At 38.6% G+C, this 21,493-nt stretch overlaps 1 protein-coding gene across 1 annotated transcript in view; it reads left to right on the forward strand.

Moving 5' to 3' along the window:
* ACAT1 (acetyl-CoA acetyltransferase 1) overlaps positions 1-18,674 on the forward strand; it is a 28,811-nt gene extending 10,137 nt beyond the window's left edge. The window contains exons 6-12 of the mRNA XM_012773724.3: positions 7,975-8,118; positions 8,519-8,669; positions 9,624-9,719; positions 13,710-13,823; positions 15,096-15,160; positions 17,413-17,570; positions 18,370-18,674. Coding sequence (XP_012629178.2) covers positions 7,975-8,118; positions 8,519-8,669; positions 9,624-9,719; positions 13,710-13,823; positions 15,096-15,160; positions 17,413-17,570; positions 18,370-18,490 — 849 coding nt within the window. The 3' untranslated portion in view covers positions 18,491-18,674. The remainder of the gene's footprint in view (positions 1-7,974; positions 8,119-8,518; positions 8,670-9,623; positions 9,720-13,709; positions 13,824-15,095; positions 15,161-17,412; positions 17,571-18,369) is intronic.
* The last annotated feature ends 2,819 nt before the right edge of the window (positions 18,675-21,493 follow it).

A 21,493-nucleotide genomic window follows, 5' to 3' on the forward strand; every position in this document is an offset into this window, starting at 1 on the left:
ATTTTTTGAGGATTTTTGCACGTATGTTCACAAAGGATATTAGCCTATTGTTTGCTTTACTTGTAATGTCTTTTTTTTTTTTTTTTTTTTTTGAGACAGAGTCTCGCTTTGTTGCCCAGTCTAGATTGAGTGCCCTGGTGTTAGCCTAGCTCACAGCAACCTCAAACTCCTGGGCTCAAGCAATCCTACTGCCTCAGCCTCCCGAGTAGCTGGGACTACAGGCATGCGCCACTATGCCTGGCTAATTTTTTCTATACATTTTAGTTGGCCAATTAATTTCTTTGTATTTATAGTAGAGACGGCAGTCTCACTCTTGCTCAGGCTGGTTTCGAACTCCAGACATTGAGCAATCCACTGGCCTCGGCATCCCAGAGTGCTAGGATTAACAGGCGTGAGCCACCCCGGCCGGCCTACTTGTAATGTCTTTGCGTAGTAAATCTGGTCTCATAGACCTATTTGGTAAGTGTTTCCTCCTTTTCTGAAAGATTTTGTATAAAATTGGTAATATTCTTATTTTTCCTTAAACATTTTATAGAACTCACCAACAAAGCCATCTGGACCATGTGTTTTCTTTATGGGAAGGTTTTAAATTAAGAATTCAAATGCATTGTAACATTCATGTTTTCTGGCCGGGCGCGGTGGCTCACGCCTGTAATCCTAGCACTCTGGGAGGCTGAGGTGGGCGGATTGCTCGAGGTCAGGAGTGCAAAACCAGCCTCAGCAAGAGCGAGACCCTGTCTCTAGTATAAATAGAAAGAAATTAATTGGGCAACTAATATATATAGAAAAAAAATTAGCCGGGCATGGTGGCACATGCCTATAGTCCCAGCTACTTGGGAGGCTAAGGCAGGAGGATTGCTTGAGCCCAGGAGTTTGAGGTTGCTGTGAGCTAGGCTGACGCCATGGCACTCACTCTAGCCTGGGCGACAAAGTGAGACTCTGTCTCAAAAAAAAAAAATTCATGTTTTCTTATATATAAGATTATGTCATCTACAGTGAGATTTTTACTTTTTTCTTTTCAATTTGGCTGGCTTTTTTTCATTTTCCTGCCAAACTGCTTTGGCTAGGACTTCCAGTATTATGTTAAAATAAAAGCATTAAAAGAAAAAAAAAGAATTCAAATGTATTAATAGATATAGAACTATTCAGATTCATTCTTTCTTTTTAAGTGAGCTGTAGATTTTTCTGTCAAGGAATTTGCCTCTTTTTTGCATAAAGTTGTTCATAGTATAACCTCCATGATATGTAGTAATGGTCCCACTTTCATTCCTAATAGTCCCCTCCTCCCCCTTCCCACCTGCCTGACACCAGATAAATGTTTTTGTGTTTGTTTTTTTTTTTTTTTTTTTTTTTTTTTTGAGACAGAGTCTCGCTTTGTTGTCCAGGCTAGAGTGAGTGCCGTGGCGTCAGCCTAGCTCACAGCAACCTCAAACTCCTGGGCTTGAGTGATCCTTCTGCCTCAGCCTCCCGAGTAGCTGGGACTACAGGCATGCGCCACCATGCCCGGCTAATTTTTTATATATATATCAGTTGGCCAATTAATTTCTTTCTATTTATAGTAGAGACGGGGTCTCGCTCTTGCTCAGGCTGGTTTTGAACTCCTGACCTTGAGCAATCCGCCCGCCTCGGCCTCCCAAGAGTTAGGATTACAGGCGTGAGCCACAGCGCCCGGCCTGTTTGTTTTTTTTTTAACATTTTGGTTACATTTTATATCGTTGCCTCTCCCTAGCAAGAGTTAGAGGTATGCCCTTCCCCTACACAATGCTCACCACATCCCTCAGATGTGGGTCTAACCCCGAATTCCTGGTGAACACCACCACCATTTGAACACCATGGTGTTAATCAGTCAGTACCAAGTTGATGGCGAGTGCATGTGGAGCCCATTTTTCTGATCTTGTGTCACCTCACTTTGGATAATGGGGTTAAGCTTAATCCAGGATAATATAAGCGGTGCAAGCTCGCTGTCCGTTTCTTAGAATTGAGCAATATTCCATTGTAAACATATACCAAATTTTAATAATCCTCTCATGAATTGACGGGTACTTGGGTTGTTTCCACGTCCTTGCAATAGTGAATTGTGCTGCCATAAACATTCGGGTGCAGATGTCTTTATAATAGAATGTCTTATGTTCTTTTGGGTAGATGCCTAATAATGCTATTGCTGGATGGAAAGGCATTTCTATTTTTAGCTCTTTGAGGTATCTCCACATTCTTTTCCACAAAGGTTGCACTGATTTGCAGTCCCAACAGCAGTGTAAGATGGTTTCTGTCTCTCCACATCCTCGCCAGCATGGGATTTTTTGATACAGGCTGATCTCACTGGGGTTAGGTGATATCTCATTGTGGTTTTGATTTGCATTTCTCTAATGATTAGAGATGTTGAGCATTTTTTAATATGTATGCTGGCCATAATTCTATCTTCTTTGGAAAAGTTTCTGTTCATTTCTGTTGCCCATTTCCTGGTGGGGTTGTTTGATTTTTTTTTTTTTCTTGTTAATTCTTTTGAGTTCTAGATCAATTCTTGTTATAAGACCTTTATTGGAAGTGTAGAGAGCAAGTATTTTCTCCCATTCTGTAGGTTGTCTGTTTGCTCTAATGATAGTTTCCTTGGCTGTGCAGCTTTTTAATTTGATCAGATCCCATTTGTTTATTTTTGTTGCTGTGGTGATTGCTTTGGGTGTCTGCAAGAATTCTTTGCCTAGACCGATGTTTTAAAGGGTTTTCCCAGGATTTTCTTCTGAGATTCTTAAGGTTTCATGCCTTAGGTTTAAGTCTGTTACCCTTCTTGACTAGATTTTTGTGAGAGGTGAGTGGTAGGGATCTTGATTCATTCTTCTGCATGTAGCTATCCAGTTTTCCCAGCACCATTTATTGAAAAGAGATTCTTTTCCCCAGTGTATATTTTTGTCTGCTTTATCAAAGATTAGGTTACCATATGCAGATGGTTTCATCTCTGGAATCTGAGTCCTATTCCAAGGGGCAGCTTAGTCTTGAAGAGTCTTTCTCTGAGACTGGTTGATTTAAAAATTTATAAATTCTGTATTTGCTAGAATAAGAAGGGTTTTCATTATAAAAGAGAACAAGGTGCTAACCCTAGGCATCAGTGGATTGAGCCCAGGATTGATGACTAATTTATAGTTCCCACAATGCACAGATTCAGCGGTTAAGTTTTATGGACTTTCTGTTGGTCTTGCTTATCTAGATCTTGTCCTTACCTGAGATCAAGCAACAGTTAGGCTGCTTAGCAAATATATGCCATGATGTTAGGAGATTAGACCTAGACTCACAAAAATAAGATTTTATCAGATCTGAGCCCTTCATTTTTCAGATGAGAAAACCTGAAAAACTGAGACAGCCACAAAATTAAAGGGCTGAAATGAGAAGACAAGTCTTTATTCCTGTTTAGTGCATTCCAGCCTACCAGGGTGTGACACACCAGGGTAAAATCAGTTGTGAGGTGTCTTTAAATTATTTCTTACATATACAAGAACTACAGTTATGTGTACCCTTTGCTGTTACTCCCAATTTGCTTTGTTTCTTTCTTTTTTTTTTTGAGACAGAGTCTCACTCTGTTGCCTGGGCTGGAGTGCTGTGGTGTCAGCCCAGCTCAAAGCAACCTCAAACTCCTGGGCTCAGGCAATCCTCCTGCCTCAGCCTCCCGAGTAGCTGGGACTACAGGTACACGCCACTATGCTCGGCTATAATATAATTTAATATATAATATAATATTTTTTCTATATATTTTTAATTGGCCAATTAATTTCTTTCTATTTTTGGTATAGATGGGGTCTCACTCTTGCTCAGGTTGGTCTTGAACTCCTGACCTTGAGAGATCCACCCACCTCAGCCTCCCAGAGTGCTAGGATTATAGGCCTGAGCCACCCTGCTGGGGCTTTGCTTTGTTTCTAATTAGAAGGCAAGCCAAAGAGAAGCAAAAAAAGGATGGTGGAATTATGTGAGCTACTGTACCAGAGTTTTCATTATAAAAGTAATATATGCATATGCTAAAAACTCAGATGGTATATAAAGGTATAAAATGAAAAATAAGTCTTTCTTTTTACCCTGTGGGAGTCTGTGACTCATCCACTGGTTTGGGTATTTTGCCACTTAAGAACAGAGAAACTTTGAACAAATTTAACCTTTTTGTGTCCCACATAATATCTTGGAGATCTTTCTCTGTCAGTCTTTAGATAGTATTCTTTTGAATGAAACTATAGTATAGTTTACAGTTCCTTACTGAATAGACACCTAGGTTATCTCTAATTCTTCACTCTTTTTAAAATTTAATTAGTTTATTTATTTTTAGCCAGTTAAATTTAGCAGTGGGGGGTTGTATACCAACTTTAGTGACACTAATGTTAATAAGTTCTGATAACCCCCACCATTGGACCAGCCATCCAGTTCTTCACTATTTTATTTTATTTTTTATTTTATTTTTTTATTTTATTGAGACAGAGTCTTGCTTTGTTGCCCAGGCTAGAGTGAGTGCCGTGGCCTCAGTCTGGCTCACAGCAACCTCAATCTCCTGGGCTCAAGCGATTCTCCTGCCTCAGCCTCCCGAGTAGCTGGGACTACAGGCATGCACCACCATGCCCAGCTAATTTTTTCTATATATATTAGTTGGCCAATTAATTTCTTTCTATTTATAGTAGAGACGGGGTCTCGCTCTTGCTCAGGCTGGTTTCGAATTCCTGACCTTGAGCAATCCGCCTGCCTCAGCCTCCCAGAGTGCTAGGATTACAAGCGTGAGCCACTGCGCCTGACCCACTATTTTAAATAATGCTGCAGTATATATATATATTTGTGTACTTAGACTTAATTCAACTCCCCTGATACAGTACAGTGTAGTGGTTAAGAGTGCAAAATCTGGGGCCAGGCTAACATCAAGTCCTAGTTCTGCCCTTATTAGCTGAGCATCTACAATGTGACAGTTACTGGAGATAGACTAGTGACTGAAACATTTAAAAAATCTCTTCATGTACAATTCTCTTCTTTTTTTTGGGACAGAGTCTCTGTCACCTGGTAGAGTGCAGTGGTGTAATCGTAGCTCACTGTAACCTCAAACTCCTGGGCCTAAGTGATTCTCTTGCCTCAGCCTCCCAGGTAGCTGTTAATACAGGCCCATGACACCGCCTGGCTAATTTTTCAAATTTTTTTTTTTTGGAAGAGATGGGGTCTTGCTTTTGTTGAGGCTTGTCTTGAACTCTTGAGCTCAAGCCATCCTCTTGCCTTGGCCTCCCAGGATGCTAGGATTACAGGCATGAGCCACTGCGCCTGGCTTTCATGTGCAATTCTCTATTGGAAAAATTCCTAAAAGGATTGCTGAGTCAGAGGATTTTTCTTTTCCTTTTTTCTTTGGAGTCAGAGTCTCATTCTGTTGCCCTGGCTAGAGTGCAGTGGCATCAGCCTAGCTCACAGCAACCTCAAACTCCTGGGCTTAAGCGATCCTCCTGCCTCAGCCTCCCCAAAAGCTGGGACTACAGGCATACGCCACTATAACTGGCTAATTTTTTTCCCTATATATATTTTTAGCTGTCCAGCTAATTTCTTTCTATTTTTAGTAGAGATGCTCTTGCTCAGGCTGGTCTCAAACTCCTGACCTTGAGCAGTCCTCCCGCCTTGGCCTCCCAGAGTACTAGGATTATAGGCGTGAGCATCCGCACCTGGCCTAAAATGTTGGTATTTTCAAATGCTTTCTATTAAAGTTCTACCAGTTACACTTTCTAGAAGTTGTGCGAGTCTGTTTGCTTACATCCTCCTCTATTGCTTGTTACCAAACCCTTATCAAACCAGTAGGTGAAAAATGGTTATGAGATTTAGTTTTATTTTAAACTGTTTGAATGACAAGGAAAGCTTTCCTTAATTGATTTATTGTGATTCTCTAGCGAATACTATTTGTACTATATTGAAATACTTTCAGTTAGTATTAGTTGACTCATTTGTGCATGTATACAAATAAATGACTTATAGGCATACTAGGAAATGCCTTGTTTTGAATGATTATTTGTGATTTTGGAAAGTGGTCAATTTTATTTTATAATGAAGAATAAAAGTGATACCTTATTTTCCATCACTTATTGCCATCATCCCCAGGAAATATTTCAAGATAAGTGAATAAAACCTCAATGAGAACTAATTAAGAACCTCCATCTTTCGGAATAGGCAAAATATTTAGGATTCTTTGATATAGAATTTGTTTTTCATCCTTTTTTTTGAGACAGAGTCTCACTCCGTTGCCTAGGCTAGAGTGCCCTGACATCAGCCTAGCTCACAGCAACCTCAAACTCCTGGGCTCAAGCAATCCTTTTGCTTGAGCCTCCTGAGTAGCTGGGACTACAGGCATGCACCACCATGCCCGGCTAATTTTTTCTATATATTTTTAGTTGGCCCATTAATTTCTTTGTATTTTTAGTAGAGACGGGGTCTCGCTCTTGTTCAAGTTGGTTTCAAACTCCTGACCTTGAGCGATCTGCCTGCCTGAGCCTCCCAGAGTGCTAGGATTACAGGTGTGAGCCACCACACCCAGCCTGTTTTTCATCCTTATTAAAGAATGTGAGGCCGGGCAAGGTGGCTCATGCCTGTGATCCTAGCAGTAGGATCTAGGCTGACGCCATGGCACTCACTCTAGCCTGGGCAACAAAGTGAGACTCTGTCTCAAGAAAAAAAACAAAAACAAAAAAGAAGAATGTGAGAAAATATCAATGGATTTAATTTTATATTTAATATTGTGTTTTAAATTATTTTTAATTAGCCATTATAATGCAATTGAATTTCTTTTGCTGACTTGTTAGTAGGTTAACTGATTCATATTTATTGAGCTTCTGTCTCCCAGTTTCTGAGGACATAAAAATATGACAGGGTTTCTCAAAGGAGCTTAGTCTAAAATTTTGGGGAGTGATAGAAATGTTCTACATCTTGATGATGGTGATAATTACATGACTATATGTTTGTCAAAACCCACAGAATTGCACATATACCAAATAGAATCGATTGTAATGTGTGAAAATTATGTTTCAGTAAAAAAAAAAGCTTAATCTAGTGAGAAGATTTGACAAGAAATATAGCTACAATACAGTGTAATATTAATAAAAACATAATGAGATCATTGGTGAACACAAAAGGGAAAGTGTCCTAAGAATGGAGAGAAATAAGTGGTCAGGGAAAACATCATGTTGCTGTATTTTGATTAGTTTTAAAGGAAATATAGGCATTTTGGGGAAAGTTTAGAAGGTAGCTGAGGTGGGAAGATCACTTGAGCCTAGGATAAAATTTTACCAGCCTGGGTAAATGTCAAGACAAAAAAACCCAAAATAGCTGGGTGTGGTGGTACATGCCTTGTAATCCTAAGGTACTGGGGTGGAGTTAAACCTGGAGGATCTCTCTTGCTGAGCCCAGGAGTTCAAGGTTGCAGTGGGCTATGATTGTATCACTGCACTCCAGCCTGGGCAGCACAGTGAGACCCTGTCTTTTAAAAAAGTAAATAAGTAGACTCTGGGAGGCTGAGGCAGGAAGATCATTTGAGCTCAGGAGTTTGAGACCAACCTGAGCAAGAGCGAGACTCCATCTCTACTAAAAAAAAATAGAAATTAGCTGGACAGCTAAAAATATATAGAAAAAAATTATGTGGGCATGGTGGTGCATGCCTGTAGTCCCAGCTTCTTGGGAGGCTGAAGCAGAAGGATCGCTTGAGCCCAGGATTTTGAAGTTGCTGTGAAGTAGGCTGATGCCATGGCACTCTAGCCCAGGCAACAGAGTGAGACTCTATCTCAGAAAAAAAAAAGTAAATAAATAAAAGATTCTTTATAAAAAAAAAAAAAAGCAGAGGGTGTGTATGTGTGTGCATGATATCTCTGGAGACATTTAACTAGTTCTGTATGACCTGAGGTGTATGTCCATTCAGTAGCTGGGTAAAGGGTTATAAAGGGTTTGTAGCTGTTTGAATTGACATTGGTTTTTTTCTGTGTTGTTGAGCAGGATGTGATGGTGGCAGGTGGGATGGAGAGCATGTCCAATGTTCCATATGTAATGAACAGAGGAGCAACACCATATGGTGGGGTAAAGCTTGAAGATTTGATTGTGAAAGATGGGCTAACTGATGTCTACAATAAAATTCATATGGTAAATGTTGCTTTTTAATGGAGAAATTCTATCTGATAACTAGTAATGCTTGATTTTTCTTTATGTATTATACAAACTAAACTGAAGGATGGGCTTTATAAATGTTGATTTTAGACAGTCATTTTAGGAAAATATTTTTCTATGCTTATTGTATGAGTGTGGCTCAATTCTTAAGGAAATTGACCCACACTTGAATAGGGCATTTTTTGACTTCTCAAATAGCAACTTCTAGGCTAATTTAAGTATATGAAGATAAGACGTGAGTGAAAAATTACCTAGTGTAGAGATAAGTGTATATTAAAAAGAAACTAAATTTAACTGTTAACCACTATAAGTTATAAGTGAACAGATATTTTTAAAATTACTTGACCTAGTTTTAAAATATTTAAACTTTTTTCAGGGCAACTGTGCTGAGAATACAGCAAAGAAGCTGAGTATTTCACGAGATGCACAGGATGCTTATGCTATTAATTCTTACACCAGAAGCAAAGCAGCATGGGAAACTGGAAAATTTAGAAATGAAGTTGTTCCTGTCACCATTACAGTAAAAGGTAGAGAATGTTCCAAAATACATTTTAACTTTAATAGACTTCACATGTTGCTGAAATATTTAAGTTTTAAATTAGTACATTACCTTTGTTCATTTCGACTGAGGACACTGATACTTCTGCTTATGGTTAGTAAAGGGAAGAGGTGCCAGTTCTGAGATAATGTATTTCAACCCAATTTAATGTCAGATTTCAATTTGACTATAAGACACACTAAGCACATTATTTTTAATTTAAGAGATATATAAATGGGAGACAACATAGTAACTTAAATAAAAAAGGTAATTTACTAGAAGGCTATTGGGAGGACCTCCCAGAACTGAAGGATGGGCAGCAGCTACCAGTTAGCCCTGGGAATTTCAGGGATTGGAACTAGGTATTCAGTACTGTTAGGACATACTCTCTTGGTTTCTCATTCCTGCATGCTTTTGTGCTTTATTCTCTTTGGCTTTCTTAAGTTGGCTGCCTCTATCTTTAGGGTCATATTCGTAGGGTACTCAAGGAGGAAAGAAGCCTCCTCAACAATTCCAGAAAAATAAATCCACAGTAAAGACCCATTAACTTGGTGTAGGTTACATTTCTGTTATAGGAATGATTACTGTGCTCTGGATAATAGAATACTAGAATCCTGGAGCTTATCCCACATAGGTCAGACATCTACCCTGGGGTCAGGAGAGTGGTTGAGAGATTATAGAAGGGGCCTGAGAAGAGAATAGGAAGTGGATGTGTAGAAGATTTAAATTTTTTAAAGTTACTTAATAAGCTTCTCTTTAGGACACTAAGATAATTGAGGTAATAGATGGTAGACTCCAGGTTAGTGTTTCCTTAGGAGGATGGTTTAAGGTATGCAGGCATACAAAAAGGGAGGCACAGACTACCAGGCATGTTGGGCAAGTTTTTTGCTGAATGACTAATTGTTATCTTGAGTGGTGATCATTTAAAATATTTTTGTTTTAGGTAAACCAGATGTCGTGGTGAAAGAAGATGAAGAATATAAACGTGTTGATTTTAGCAAAGTTCCAAAGCTGAAGACAGTTTTCCAAAAAGAAAATGGTTAGTATTAAGAAATGAAGCATAAGAAAAAATTGAGTCAGTATACCACATCTATTCTTTGAATTGCCCAAGGATTTAAAAAAAGTAATTTTAGAAAACATATAGGTGTTACTTAAAATTTTCAATTTTTTTTTTTTTTTGAGACAGAGTCTCACTTTGTTGCCTGGGCTAGAGTGCCATGGCGTCAGCCTAGCTCACAGCAACCTCAAACTCCTGGGCTCAAGCAATCTTTCTGCCTCGGCCTCCCGAGTAGCTGGACTACAAGCATGAGCCACCATGCTTGGCTAATTTTATATATATATACATATATATACACACACACATATATATATATACACATATATATGTATATATATGTATATGTATATATACATATATATACATATGTATATATATACACACACACACATTTTTAGTAGAGATGGGGGTCTCACTCTTGCTCAGGCTGGTTTTGAACTCCTGACCTTGGGTGATCTGCCTGCCTTGGCCTCCCAGAGTGCTAGGATTACAGGCATGAGCCACTGCGCCCAGCCCAGAATTTTCAATATATTAATATCAGACTCAAGTAAAATTACTTCAAAGTATATTTAAAATTGTATAACAGTTTATACAATTTATACATTCGATATATAAATTCTGGAAACAGATTGTATAACATGATTATGGAATTCAGTTTTCCATATATGGCAGTCTATTATGGGGTCTTCATTGACATTTTTAAAAACCAGCTTTGTTGACATATTATGTCATTAAATATGAAACATCCAATTTCCAATCAAAAGTTAAGTTGAGGCTGGGCGTGGTGGCTCACGCATATAATCTTAGTGCTCTGGGAGGTTGGTGAGAAGACTGCTTGAGGTCAGGAGTTCAAGACTAGCCTGAGCAAGAGTGAGACTCCATCTCTACGGAAAGTACAAAAATTATCCAGGCATCGTGGCATGCTGTGCTTGTAGTCCCAGCTACTCAGGAGATTGAAGCAGGAGCATAGTAGTTTGAGGTTACAGTGAGCTATGATGATGTCTTTGCACTCTAGTCAGGGCAACAGAAAAAAGTTTATTATATCTCAAACAAGAAGTAGTACAATTGGCTGGGCGTGGTGGCTCATGCCTGTAATCCTAGCACTGTGGGCGCATTGCTCGATGTCAGGAATTCGAAAACAGCCTGAGCAAGAGTGAGACCCCGTCTCTGCTATAAATAGAAAGAAATTAATTGGCCAACTAACATATATAGGAAAAATTAGCCGGGCATGGTGGCGCATGCCTGTAGTCCTAGCTACTTGGGAGGCTAAGGCAGTAGGATCGCTTGAGCCCAGGAGTTTGAGGTTGCTGTGAGGTAGGCTGACGCCATGGCACTCTAGCCTGGGCAACAAAGTGAGACTTTGTCTCAAAAAAAAAAAAAAGAAAGAAATAGTACAATTAATCAAAGTGCACCTAAATTATTGAAACAGTTTTGCCATCTTAACGGTAGCTTATTTATGCTAGCAGCGAAGGAGCCTGGAAAGTGAGTGGCAATGAAATCACGAAAGGTATTTTCCACAGCTTGAGAAATGAACATTTTTCCTTGCAAAAAGTGGACCAAAGCCTGGAAAAAATGGTAGTCAGTTGGTACAAGGTCTGGTGAATATGTTGCATGACAGTTTCCAGGTCCAGCCTCTGTAGTTTGAGCAGCGTTTGTGGGACATGTGGTCAAGTGTTGTCTTGCAAGAGAATTGGCCTGTCTTTATTGACCAATCTCAGCTGCTTCATTGCAAGCATCCTCATCATTTTGTCCAATTGGTTGCAGAAGACATCTCTGTAATCAGTTGACCAGGTTTCATGAAGCTGTAGTGGATAATACCAGTGCTGGACCATCAAACAGACACCATTAGCTTTTTTTGATGACTATTTGGGTTAGGACTGTGTTTCAGTACTTTCTCTTTATCCAACCACTGTGCCGAATGCTTGCGATTGTCAAAAAGAATCCATTTTTCATCATATAACAATATGGTATAGATATGGTTTGCCTTTATGTCATGGTAGCAAAGAAAGGCAAGCTTCAAGACTATTTCTCTTCTGACGCTTATTTAATTCATGTGGTACCCATCTATCCAGCTTCTGTACCTTGCCCATTTGTTTCAAATGGTCCAATATTGTTGGAATAGTAACATCAAACCTTGCTGCTAATTCATACATAGGTCAAGATGGATCCGCTTCCACTGCAGGTTTCAGTATCACATTGATCTCAGGTCACCCATGTGGCTCATTTTCAGGATTTTTTTTTTTTTTTTTTTAATATGGGGGATAGTGAGGAGGAAGGTTCTGTTTCCTTTTTTTTTTTTTCCAGACAAAATCTCACTTTGTCACCCTGTGTAGAATGAGGTGGCATTATGATAGCTCACTGCAACTTCCAACTCCAAGCTCAGGCAATCCTCCTGCCTCAGCCTCCCGAGTAGATGGACCACAAGCATGCACCACAACGGCTGGGTAATTGTTCTGCTTATAGTAGAGATGGGCTCTCACTCTTGCTTAGGCTAGCCTTGAACTCCTGAGCTCAAGCAATCCTCCCACCTTGGCCTCCCACAGTGTTAGGATGATATGCGTAAGCCACTGCACCCAGCCTATTTTCAAGATTAAGGTCACCAGACCAGAACTTCCTAAACCATCAATGTACTGTGCATTCATTAGCCACATCCTTCCTAAACACTTCATTGCTATTTCAAGCTGTCTGCACAGCATCAGTTCCATGATGGAACTCATGTTTGAAAATAACATGAAGTTTTGACTTATCCATGGTTTCACAAAATTTGCTCTAGAAAAAATTTGAAAGATAATCATAAGCAAAACATGTGTTTGAAAGAATGAGGATGTACCTTTACAATAAAAATAAAATAAGTGTCAAAGTGAAATGTCAGAGACACCAACTGTCAACTTAGTTTATACTTCAGGAAATTGGACATTTCATACTTAATAACCTAAATTCACAAAGTGGTACAGTGGTTTTTAGTATTTGTTAACATTTAACTCCATGTGATTCTAGATAGGAAGAAATATCTGACTTTTGGCACTGATTTGAAAAGTATGTAGTATCTGCCACATTTTGGATAAGCAGTTAGACTTTGAGGAGAAAAATGTGAACTGGTCCCTATCTTTGAAGAGTTGCAGACCAGCATTTACCTAGTACTATCATGTGTGTTTCTGAGCTAGCTTTGAGGAAACTATTACTAACACCAAAAGGCTTTCTTACATTAATTGTGTTGTAGTTAGCTGTGTATATGTTTTCTGAGGGCAGGAATTAATCTCCATCCATATTTGTAATTTCTTTGTCTCGCTTTGTTGCCCAGGCTAGAGTGAGTGCCATGGCATCAGCCTAGCTCACAGCAACCTCAAACTCCTGGGCTCAAGCAATCCTGCTGCCTCAGCCACCTGAGTAGATGGGACTACAGGCTTGTAACACCATGTCTGGCTAATTTTTTCTATACATTTTTAGTTGGCCAATGAATTTCTTTCTATTTTTAGTAGGACAGGGTTTCACTCTTGCTCAGGCTGGTTTCAAGCTCCTGACCTTGAGCGATCTACCAGCCTCAGCCTCCCAGAGTGCTAGGATTACAGGTGTGAGCCAGGGCCCCTGGCTGGTTTTTTTTTTTTTTTTTTTGAGATAGAGTCTTACTCTGTTACCTGAGCTAGAGTGCCATGGCATTAGCCTGGCTCACAGCAACCTCAAAATTCCTGGGGTTAGGTGATCCTCTTGCCTTAGCCTCCTGAGTAGCTGGGACTATAGGTGTGTATCACCACACTTGGCTAATTTTCACTATTTTTAGTAGAGATGGGGGTCTCACTCTTCTTGCTCAGGTAGGTCTTGAACTCCTGAGCTCAAGTGATCTTCCCGCCTCCCAGAGTGCTAGGATTATAATCTTGAGCCACCACGACGGCCTGTTAGGGTTATTTGTTAAATCAAATTAAGTGAATTTAGTGTGAAGGAGTGTTTTGACTTTATGCTCATTGTTGCTTTCAGGCACAATTACAGCTGCCAATGCCAGCACACTGAATGATGGTGCAGCTGCTCTGGTTCTGATGACTGCAGATGCAGCCAAGAGGCTCAATGTGAAGCCACTGGCAAGAATAGCAGGTAGAAAATGTTCTGACCTTATTTATTCCTAAACATCTATAAACTGTTCCTGAAATTGAGTTTCCTTGTTGATAATAAATAATATTTAAGTTGGGTTACTTCTACTGTATCTACCTATATCTATCACAAAGTATTACCTATAAGTAGTATGCCACTCACCTTAGGTATAGCAAAGTACTACCAAAGTACTACCTGTAGGTTGTACTTTATGACAGAAATGTTACCAGTTAAAGTTTCAATTGAGATAAAGTCCTTTAATATTTTTGTTATACTTTGCTTTATATAAGAGTAAGCTTTAAAAAACTTTTCCTGTCCTATATGATGAGTAGGAGAAAACAAAGTACATGCTTTAATCCAGAGAGGCAGCCAGGTAAAATAAAAAGAATATGCATTGGGAGTCCAGATATATGAAATCCAGATGTTTATTAACTATGTGGCCTTGGGCAAGTCCCTCAATCTCCTTAAGCCTATTTTAAACTGTAAAATCTGCTTTGCCTTCTTCTTAAGGATGTACACAGATGCTATTTTGTTACTTTATAAAAACTTCATTTTTAGTCTTAGATTATTAACCTCAGTCACTATTGACATTTTATACTAAATAATTCTTTGTTGTAGGGGCTGTTCTGTACATTTTAGGATGTTTAGCAGCAACCAGTGGCATCTTACCTGTTGTGACAATAAAAAATATCTCTAGGCCGGGGGAGGTAGCTCACGCCTGTAATCCTAGCTCTCTGGGAGGCAGAGGCTGGTGGATTGCTCAAGGTCAGGAGTTCGAAACCAGCCTGAGCAAGAGCGAGACTCTGTCTCTACTATAAATAGAATTGGCCAACTAATATATATATATATATATATATATAAAAAAAAAAATCAGCCGGGCATGGTGGTGCATGCCTGTAGTCCCAGCTACTTGGTAGGCTGAGGCAGCAGGATTGCTTGAGCCCAGGACATTGAGGTTGCTGTAAGCTAGGCTGATGCCATGGCACTCACTCTAGCCTGGGCAACAAAGTGAGACTCTGTCTCAAAAAAAAACCCAAAAATCTCTAGACAGTGCTAATATTACACAAATTCCCAAATCCCCTCTCAATGAAAATCAATGTCTCAGTGATTGGTTTAATATTATAGAGTAGAATCTTAGAAAAGCAACAAATATATTTACATATAAGGGCTAGGCAACTTGCATTTAATGGATTAACTTGGCTTTTGCATATTATATATAACAAATAAAGCTTTGGGTGCTTGTAAAAAAGATTTTAATAACTTATTTTTTTATAGCATTTGCTGATGCTGCTGTAGAACCTATTGATTTTCCAATTGCACCTGCATATGCTGTACCTAAGGTGAGAACAAAGTGATGGAATATGGTCCCATATCCTATTATGCCAACCTCTGGTTTGCTTATACCAAGGTTGCATTTTTTATATTTTAAATATTACTCATCTGCCACAGCAGAGAGATAGCTTAGTTTTGAATCTTCCCACTTTTCCTCCTGAAAACAGAGCAAGAGCAAAAGGATATCAAAAATAAATACATAAAAGAGCAAGCCCACAAACTAGATCTTCAGTAGCACAAATAAAAACTACATAACTGAATTACTTGCAAGTATGATGCTGAACTCACACACTTGGTGTGGTAGCCAAAAAGGCGAGGTTGGTGATTCCAGATCTATTTAATAGAATTCGAAGCAAATAGTCTCAAAAGGAGAAGTCTCCATCCTAAAGAGGACTGTTGGCATCAGGTCTTAGAGTAAACAGTAAAAGTAGAGACAGAAAACCTACATATTCCAAATTGTACTAAGTGCTAATATTAAAGGCAGAAATAACCAGGTCTCTGTGGGAAGTTGCGAAGGGGTCACAGGAAAAGAAAGAATGCTGAGGAGGTTTAGGAGTCCAGGGTTCTCAGAAATCTTCAACAAATATTTCTTCCAAGAGAGGGCCTCACCTTGACAGTGAACTTCTGAGAGCATACCCAGATTTAAAAAACAGCAGAATTAGTAGGGAATAACAATAGAGAAGGATCAGAAACAATGGGGACTGCTGGTGGTAATGATTTGTCCAGAGTAAATGGATCTTAGATCTTAGTGACAGAAGTATATAACTTCTGGAAGTAAATGCATCACATTAGAAAGCAAGGATAATAAACAGTCTGGCTTCTGAAGGTAGAAGCCAGTTCTGGACCCTGAGAGCTGAAAAGTAGACATATTTGGGCACCATATTTTATCTTGTGCTGTTGGAAGAGAGGAAGCTGTTTGAGCTGTACAGCTTAGAAAGCTACCTTACCTCACTAGAAGAGAGGAGGAGGAAGAGTTCCATGTTAATTTTATTATTGTCCACAACAAAATTTCTTCTCTAAAGAAAAAGGGTATTAGCAATGTTTTATAAAAGTATTAGCATAAGGATAATCACTAGCATAAAACACGTTCCTATATAGCTGAGGATCTACCGAAACAAAACAGATATTAGTATAATGAAAGGCTTTGAATAAATGATTTACAACGAAGATGTAACGGATGTAGATATCTGTGCCCCAGATAACCCCACAGCAACTTTTATAAAGGAGAAAGTGCAGAGGATGCAAAGAAAAACATTCCATTAATACAAGCCAAGAGTGGAGTGACGTGCCTATATTCACAGCTACTCAGAAAGCTGAGGCAGGAGGATCGCTTGCACACAGGAGTTTGAGGTTGCAGTGAGATTTGACTACACTACTGTACTCTAGCCTGGGCAATAAAGAAAAAAGAAAAAAGGAAAAAAACAACATTATACATACTAATAGTAGAAGCTGATATGCCTCTTTCATTTGATAGGTAAATATAGAACTAAGCAACATCTAATCAGTTAAAGCAATCTTAAGAATACATAGCCTTCTTTCCAACTTGGGCCAGGCAGAATGGCTCTGGCAAAAGAAGGGTGGTAAAAAGGGCTGTTCTGTCATTAATGAGGTGGTGACCTGAGAATACATCATCAACATTCACAAGCCCACTTGGAGTGGGCCTCAGGAAGCGTACTCTTCTCAATCTTGAAATTTGCCACAAAGGAGATGGGAACTCCAAATGTGCACGTCGATGCCAGGCTCCACAAAGCTTTCTGCGCCAAAGGAAAAAGGAATGTCCTATACCACATCCTTGTGTGGTTGTCCAGAAAACATGAGGATGAAGAGATCACCATACAAGCAATGTACTTTCGTTACCTATGTACTTGTTAACACTTTCAAAAATCTACAGTCAACATGGATGAGAACTGATGATATGTTCAAGTTATAGTTCAGATATGTTCAAGTTATAAAACCACATACACACAAAACACATTAAACATAATATACCCCCAACAGAGAATATATCTTCAAGTATCTGTGGAATATTCAAGAAAATCAAATTTTCTCTGTCTCCTCAAAATGGATACAAGATAATGCAAACAAAATTCTTTGATTATAATGCAGTAAGATGAGAATTTAAAGGGATCCTTCCACCTAAGAACCTCTATATTTAAATAACATCAAAGGGAAATACAGACCAAAATTGTGGAATTTCACAGAAAATGAAAATAAGTTGTGATTGCTATTTGAATATCATTTGTCTTTTAAAAATTTTTAGGTTCTTAAAAATGCAGGATTGAAAAAAGAAGATATAACAATGTGGGAAGTAAATGAAGCCTTTAGTCTGGTTGTACTGGCAAACATTAAAATGCTGGAGATTGATCCCAAAAAAGTGAATATCAATGGAGGAGCTGTTTCTCTGGGGCATCCAATTGGGTAGGTAAAGTCATAAAGAAAAATATATCTAGGTTAATAGCTCCCTTTGTATGCACGTCTATCTAAACTTAAACTACTTCATAATTCCTATTGCTCTTGTTTAACAGTTTTCCTTCCCACTCACCCTTCATAAAGCAAGTGCCATTTCTGATAGATGGTATTCAGCATTGAACACAGAAACCTGTCACATCTGTTGCTTGAAACCTAATAGTATTAGTTTTACACTGAAGAAGAAAAATACCTTAAAACTAAAGTCTGTGCTCGGGCTTTAACCACTTCCGGACTGCACTCACTGGCCGCGAAACCTTGCCCACAGCCGGCTCTCATAGTCGGCATGATAGCTTGTGCTGTGCATTGACGATGAATCCGTTTTGCTCTTGTGTGATGAGGAAAGCTTTAAAGCACTGAAAGCTTGTTTTACTTTACAGGCAGCTTTACTTGTAATGTAAATATCAGAATAGGTAACACATACATATATGTTTTCATTACGTTACTTTTAAATGTTCAAATTTTATTTTGATAAATGAAAAATTAGAAAAGTCACATCACGGCTGTTGGCTAAAGTCGCTGTGCACGTTCATCTGTGGCTATCGACTATAGTTGATGCTGGTCCTGAAGTGGTTAAAAAGAGCTGTGACCCTTCTTGAAACAAGTCTGTCAAGTTTACAAAAAGTAGTTCTTTCAGTTATAAGTAGTGGCTAATAAGATTTTCAATAAGTTAATTTGGAATAGAAACATTTTTGGTTAGTCCTAAATTCTGTACTTCATTTAAAAAAACAAAATGCTTTCTTAATCCTAGGATGTCTGGAGCCAGGATTGTTGTTCATTTGACTCATACATTGAAGCAAGGAGAATACGGTGTTGCCGGCATTTGCAATGGAGGAGGAGGTGCTTCTGCTATGCTGATTGAGAAGCTGTAGACAACCTCTGTTGTTTAAGGAGAAAACCCTGTGTAACCTGATGTAATTAGTGTGTCTGTGCTGGGTGGGCTTGGACTTAAGCTATTTCATTTTTTAATTATTTTCTATTTTAACGTTTTAAAATAAAAATGATTAAATCCTAAAGCCTTTTGAAATTAAAAATAAATTTTTTTCTTTGCTTTAATTTTTTTGTAATCTTTAAAAGTTTGATACATTTTTACATTGTTAATCTATACTATTTGAAACAACAGCGTGCAATATTAGTAGCTAGAAGCTTCTATTTGGCAGAGTAATTTGTTTTTGAGGATTGTTAAAGGTCAAGTGAATGTTATTTGTAGCTAATTTACATTTAGTAGATTCCTTAAGAGCTGGCTATTTTAGACAAACTAGCAGAAACCACAGACACAGTGTGTACAGCAGTGCTAGAAATATGAAAGAAGTCCATGTGCTCAGGTCTGTCTAGTGGGGGGGGGGAGGCGGCAATTTCTTATAACCTCTGATTCAGGATTGAGGTATTGGGCAGGGGAGGTCACACTGAGAAAAACTTGGGGTTTGGGTTCTGAATTACTATAGCAACACAAAGAGTGGGAAAGAAGGTAGAAACTGATAAACTGAATGGATTTATAAAAAAAAAAAGGAAGAAATTGCCACTTCTAATATGCCACAATGCCTGCTCTTGAGCAGGCCAGACCATTGCCTGAGTATAGTGAATTGCATTTCATCTGGAAAAAAATTTAAAAACACTGTAGGCAGATGTTATGCACATCCAACTTCAATTGCAGCTCTGAAAAGGGAAAATTCCCACTCAGTGGGGAAGGGGAGAGGACAGCAAAGGTCATTGTGTACACATTATCTGTTGGCAAATACTTCATTGTAAATCTTTATCTTTGAAGGAACAAAAAATAATATATTTGAAAAAATAGCATTTTTTGCATTCAGAGGAAAAGTATTTTCCAAAACATCTGTAGAGCAATCACAACTAACTTTTGAGGCTCATATTCTAAGTACAAAGCTTTATCTTAACTCATATAATCCCCAATCCTCTATAAGTGGATACCATTATTATCCCTACTTTAAAGGAACTGAGGCATAGAGTGGCTAAATAGTTGAGCTATGGTTCAAATCCAAGTTAATCTAGATCCAGAGCTGCCCAAGTTTTTTTTTTTTGAGACAGACAGTCTTGCTGAGTCACCCTGGGTATAGTGCCGTGGCATCAGCATAGCTCACAGCAACCTCAAACTCCTAGGCTCAAGCATTCCTCCTGCCTCAGCCTCCTGAGTAGCTGGGACTATAGGTGCTTGCCACTGCACTTGGCTAATTTAAAAAATATTTCTACTTTTAGTTGCCTAGCTGATTTTTTCTAATTTTAATAGAGACTGGGTCTCGCTCTTGCTCAGGCTGGTCTCGAACCCCTGGCCTCATGGGATCTTCCCACCTCAGCCTCCCAGAGTGCTAGGCTTACAGGTGTGAGCAACCGCACCTAGCCCAAAGCCCAAGTTCTTATTAATACTATGGTTTACTTTAATCACCTTTCCATAATCACAATAAGTATCTGCCCCAACTTATAAGAACTTATAACTGAACCAGGAGCTGGGTAAAATACAGGAAAAAAGGAAATCTAAAACATATTAAAGTAGTTCACTGAAGATAAGCAGAATAAATACTGCATCCAAAGGTGAGTGACCTGGAAAACACCTGAAAAGCATTCTGACAATTCTGTGAAAAAATGAAGAGGAAGAGAGAAAAGATACAGAGCTACCAAGTAAATGGTGTTTCTTAAAAATAAAAAAAAGTATTCTGAAACAATCTAATATAATAGAAAATATAAAGATAATAGGAAAACTCAGATTTTTTAAGTCCTAAATGGGAAGACTTTACATATTTTCAATAGAACAAAGTGATCAGATGTTAGAAAGTGTCTCAAGCACACAAAGGCTTAGAAAATAGAGCACTCTAATGTTTCCTCCACAAATGACAAAGGTTTTAGTGGAGCACTGGTGGCCTGTGCCTATGATCCCAGCTACTCAGGGGGCTGAGGTGGGAGGATTACTAGAGTCCAGGAGTTTCAGAGCAGCCTGGCCAACAGCAAGATCTTGTCTCAGGAGGGGAAGAAAAAAACAAAACCACAAAAGTATTAACTGAGCAGCACCTAAGTGGACACATAGGTACTACAGTAATAGGGTATTGGGCAGGTGGGAGGGGGGAGAGGGGTGGGTATATACATATATAATGAGTGAGATGTGCACCATCTGGGGGATGGTCATGCTGGAGACTCAGACTTGTGGGGGGAGGGGGGGAATGGGCATTTATTGAAACCTTAAAATCTGTATCCCCATAATATGCCGGGGGAAAAAAAAACCCACAAAAACAAAGGTTTAGGTCAGCCCATGGCAAGAATTAAGAATTCAGGTATGTGAAATTTCTTAAGTTTTTTAAATGACTAATTAAGGATGAGCTGGAGAAAAAGGAAAGGTAGGGGTGAAATAAGGGTAACATATCTGCTAAATAAAAATAAACAGCAGTAGGATGAGTTCTATATCTTGCATTATTATAGAAGATAAAAGCTGGAAAATCTCTTATAAAAAAGAGAAGGCTGGCATATATCACAATTAATTAGAAGTCAAGGCAGAAAGTGTTAAAATAGGGAAAACTATTTTATATAAATAAGAGATTATTCAAAATGAAATTATGACAGTTACAGACCATGCACTGAGCAACAATACAAAAGCAAAGCAAAAACTATGGCCAAGTTAATTATAATGGGAAATTAAACATTTAAGGGAAAAAAGTGTTAAAAGCAAAGACAGGATTCAAATAGTATGAGATTGAATATCAAATTTTATACATTTATAAACAATATATTTAAGCACCTATGCTACATTTATAAAAACTTTAACCTATCCTGACAATAATAAAAACAATTTTAAGCAAGAAAGAGCTTCATGACACTTATTCTTAGAAATTACGTGGCATGTGCCTGTAGTCCCAGCTACTTGGAAGGCT

Source organism: Microcebus murinus, chromosome 4, assembly GCF_040939455.1.
Source record: "Microcebus murinus isolate Inina chromosome 4, M.murinus_Inina_mat1.0, whole genome shotgun sequence".
NCBI classification, from domain to species: domain Eukaryota; kingdom Metazoa; phylum Chordata; class Mammalia; order Primates; family Cheirogaleidae; genus Microcebus; species Microcebus murinus.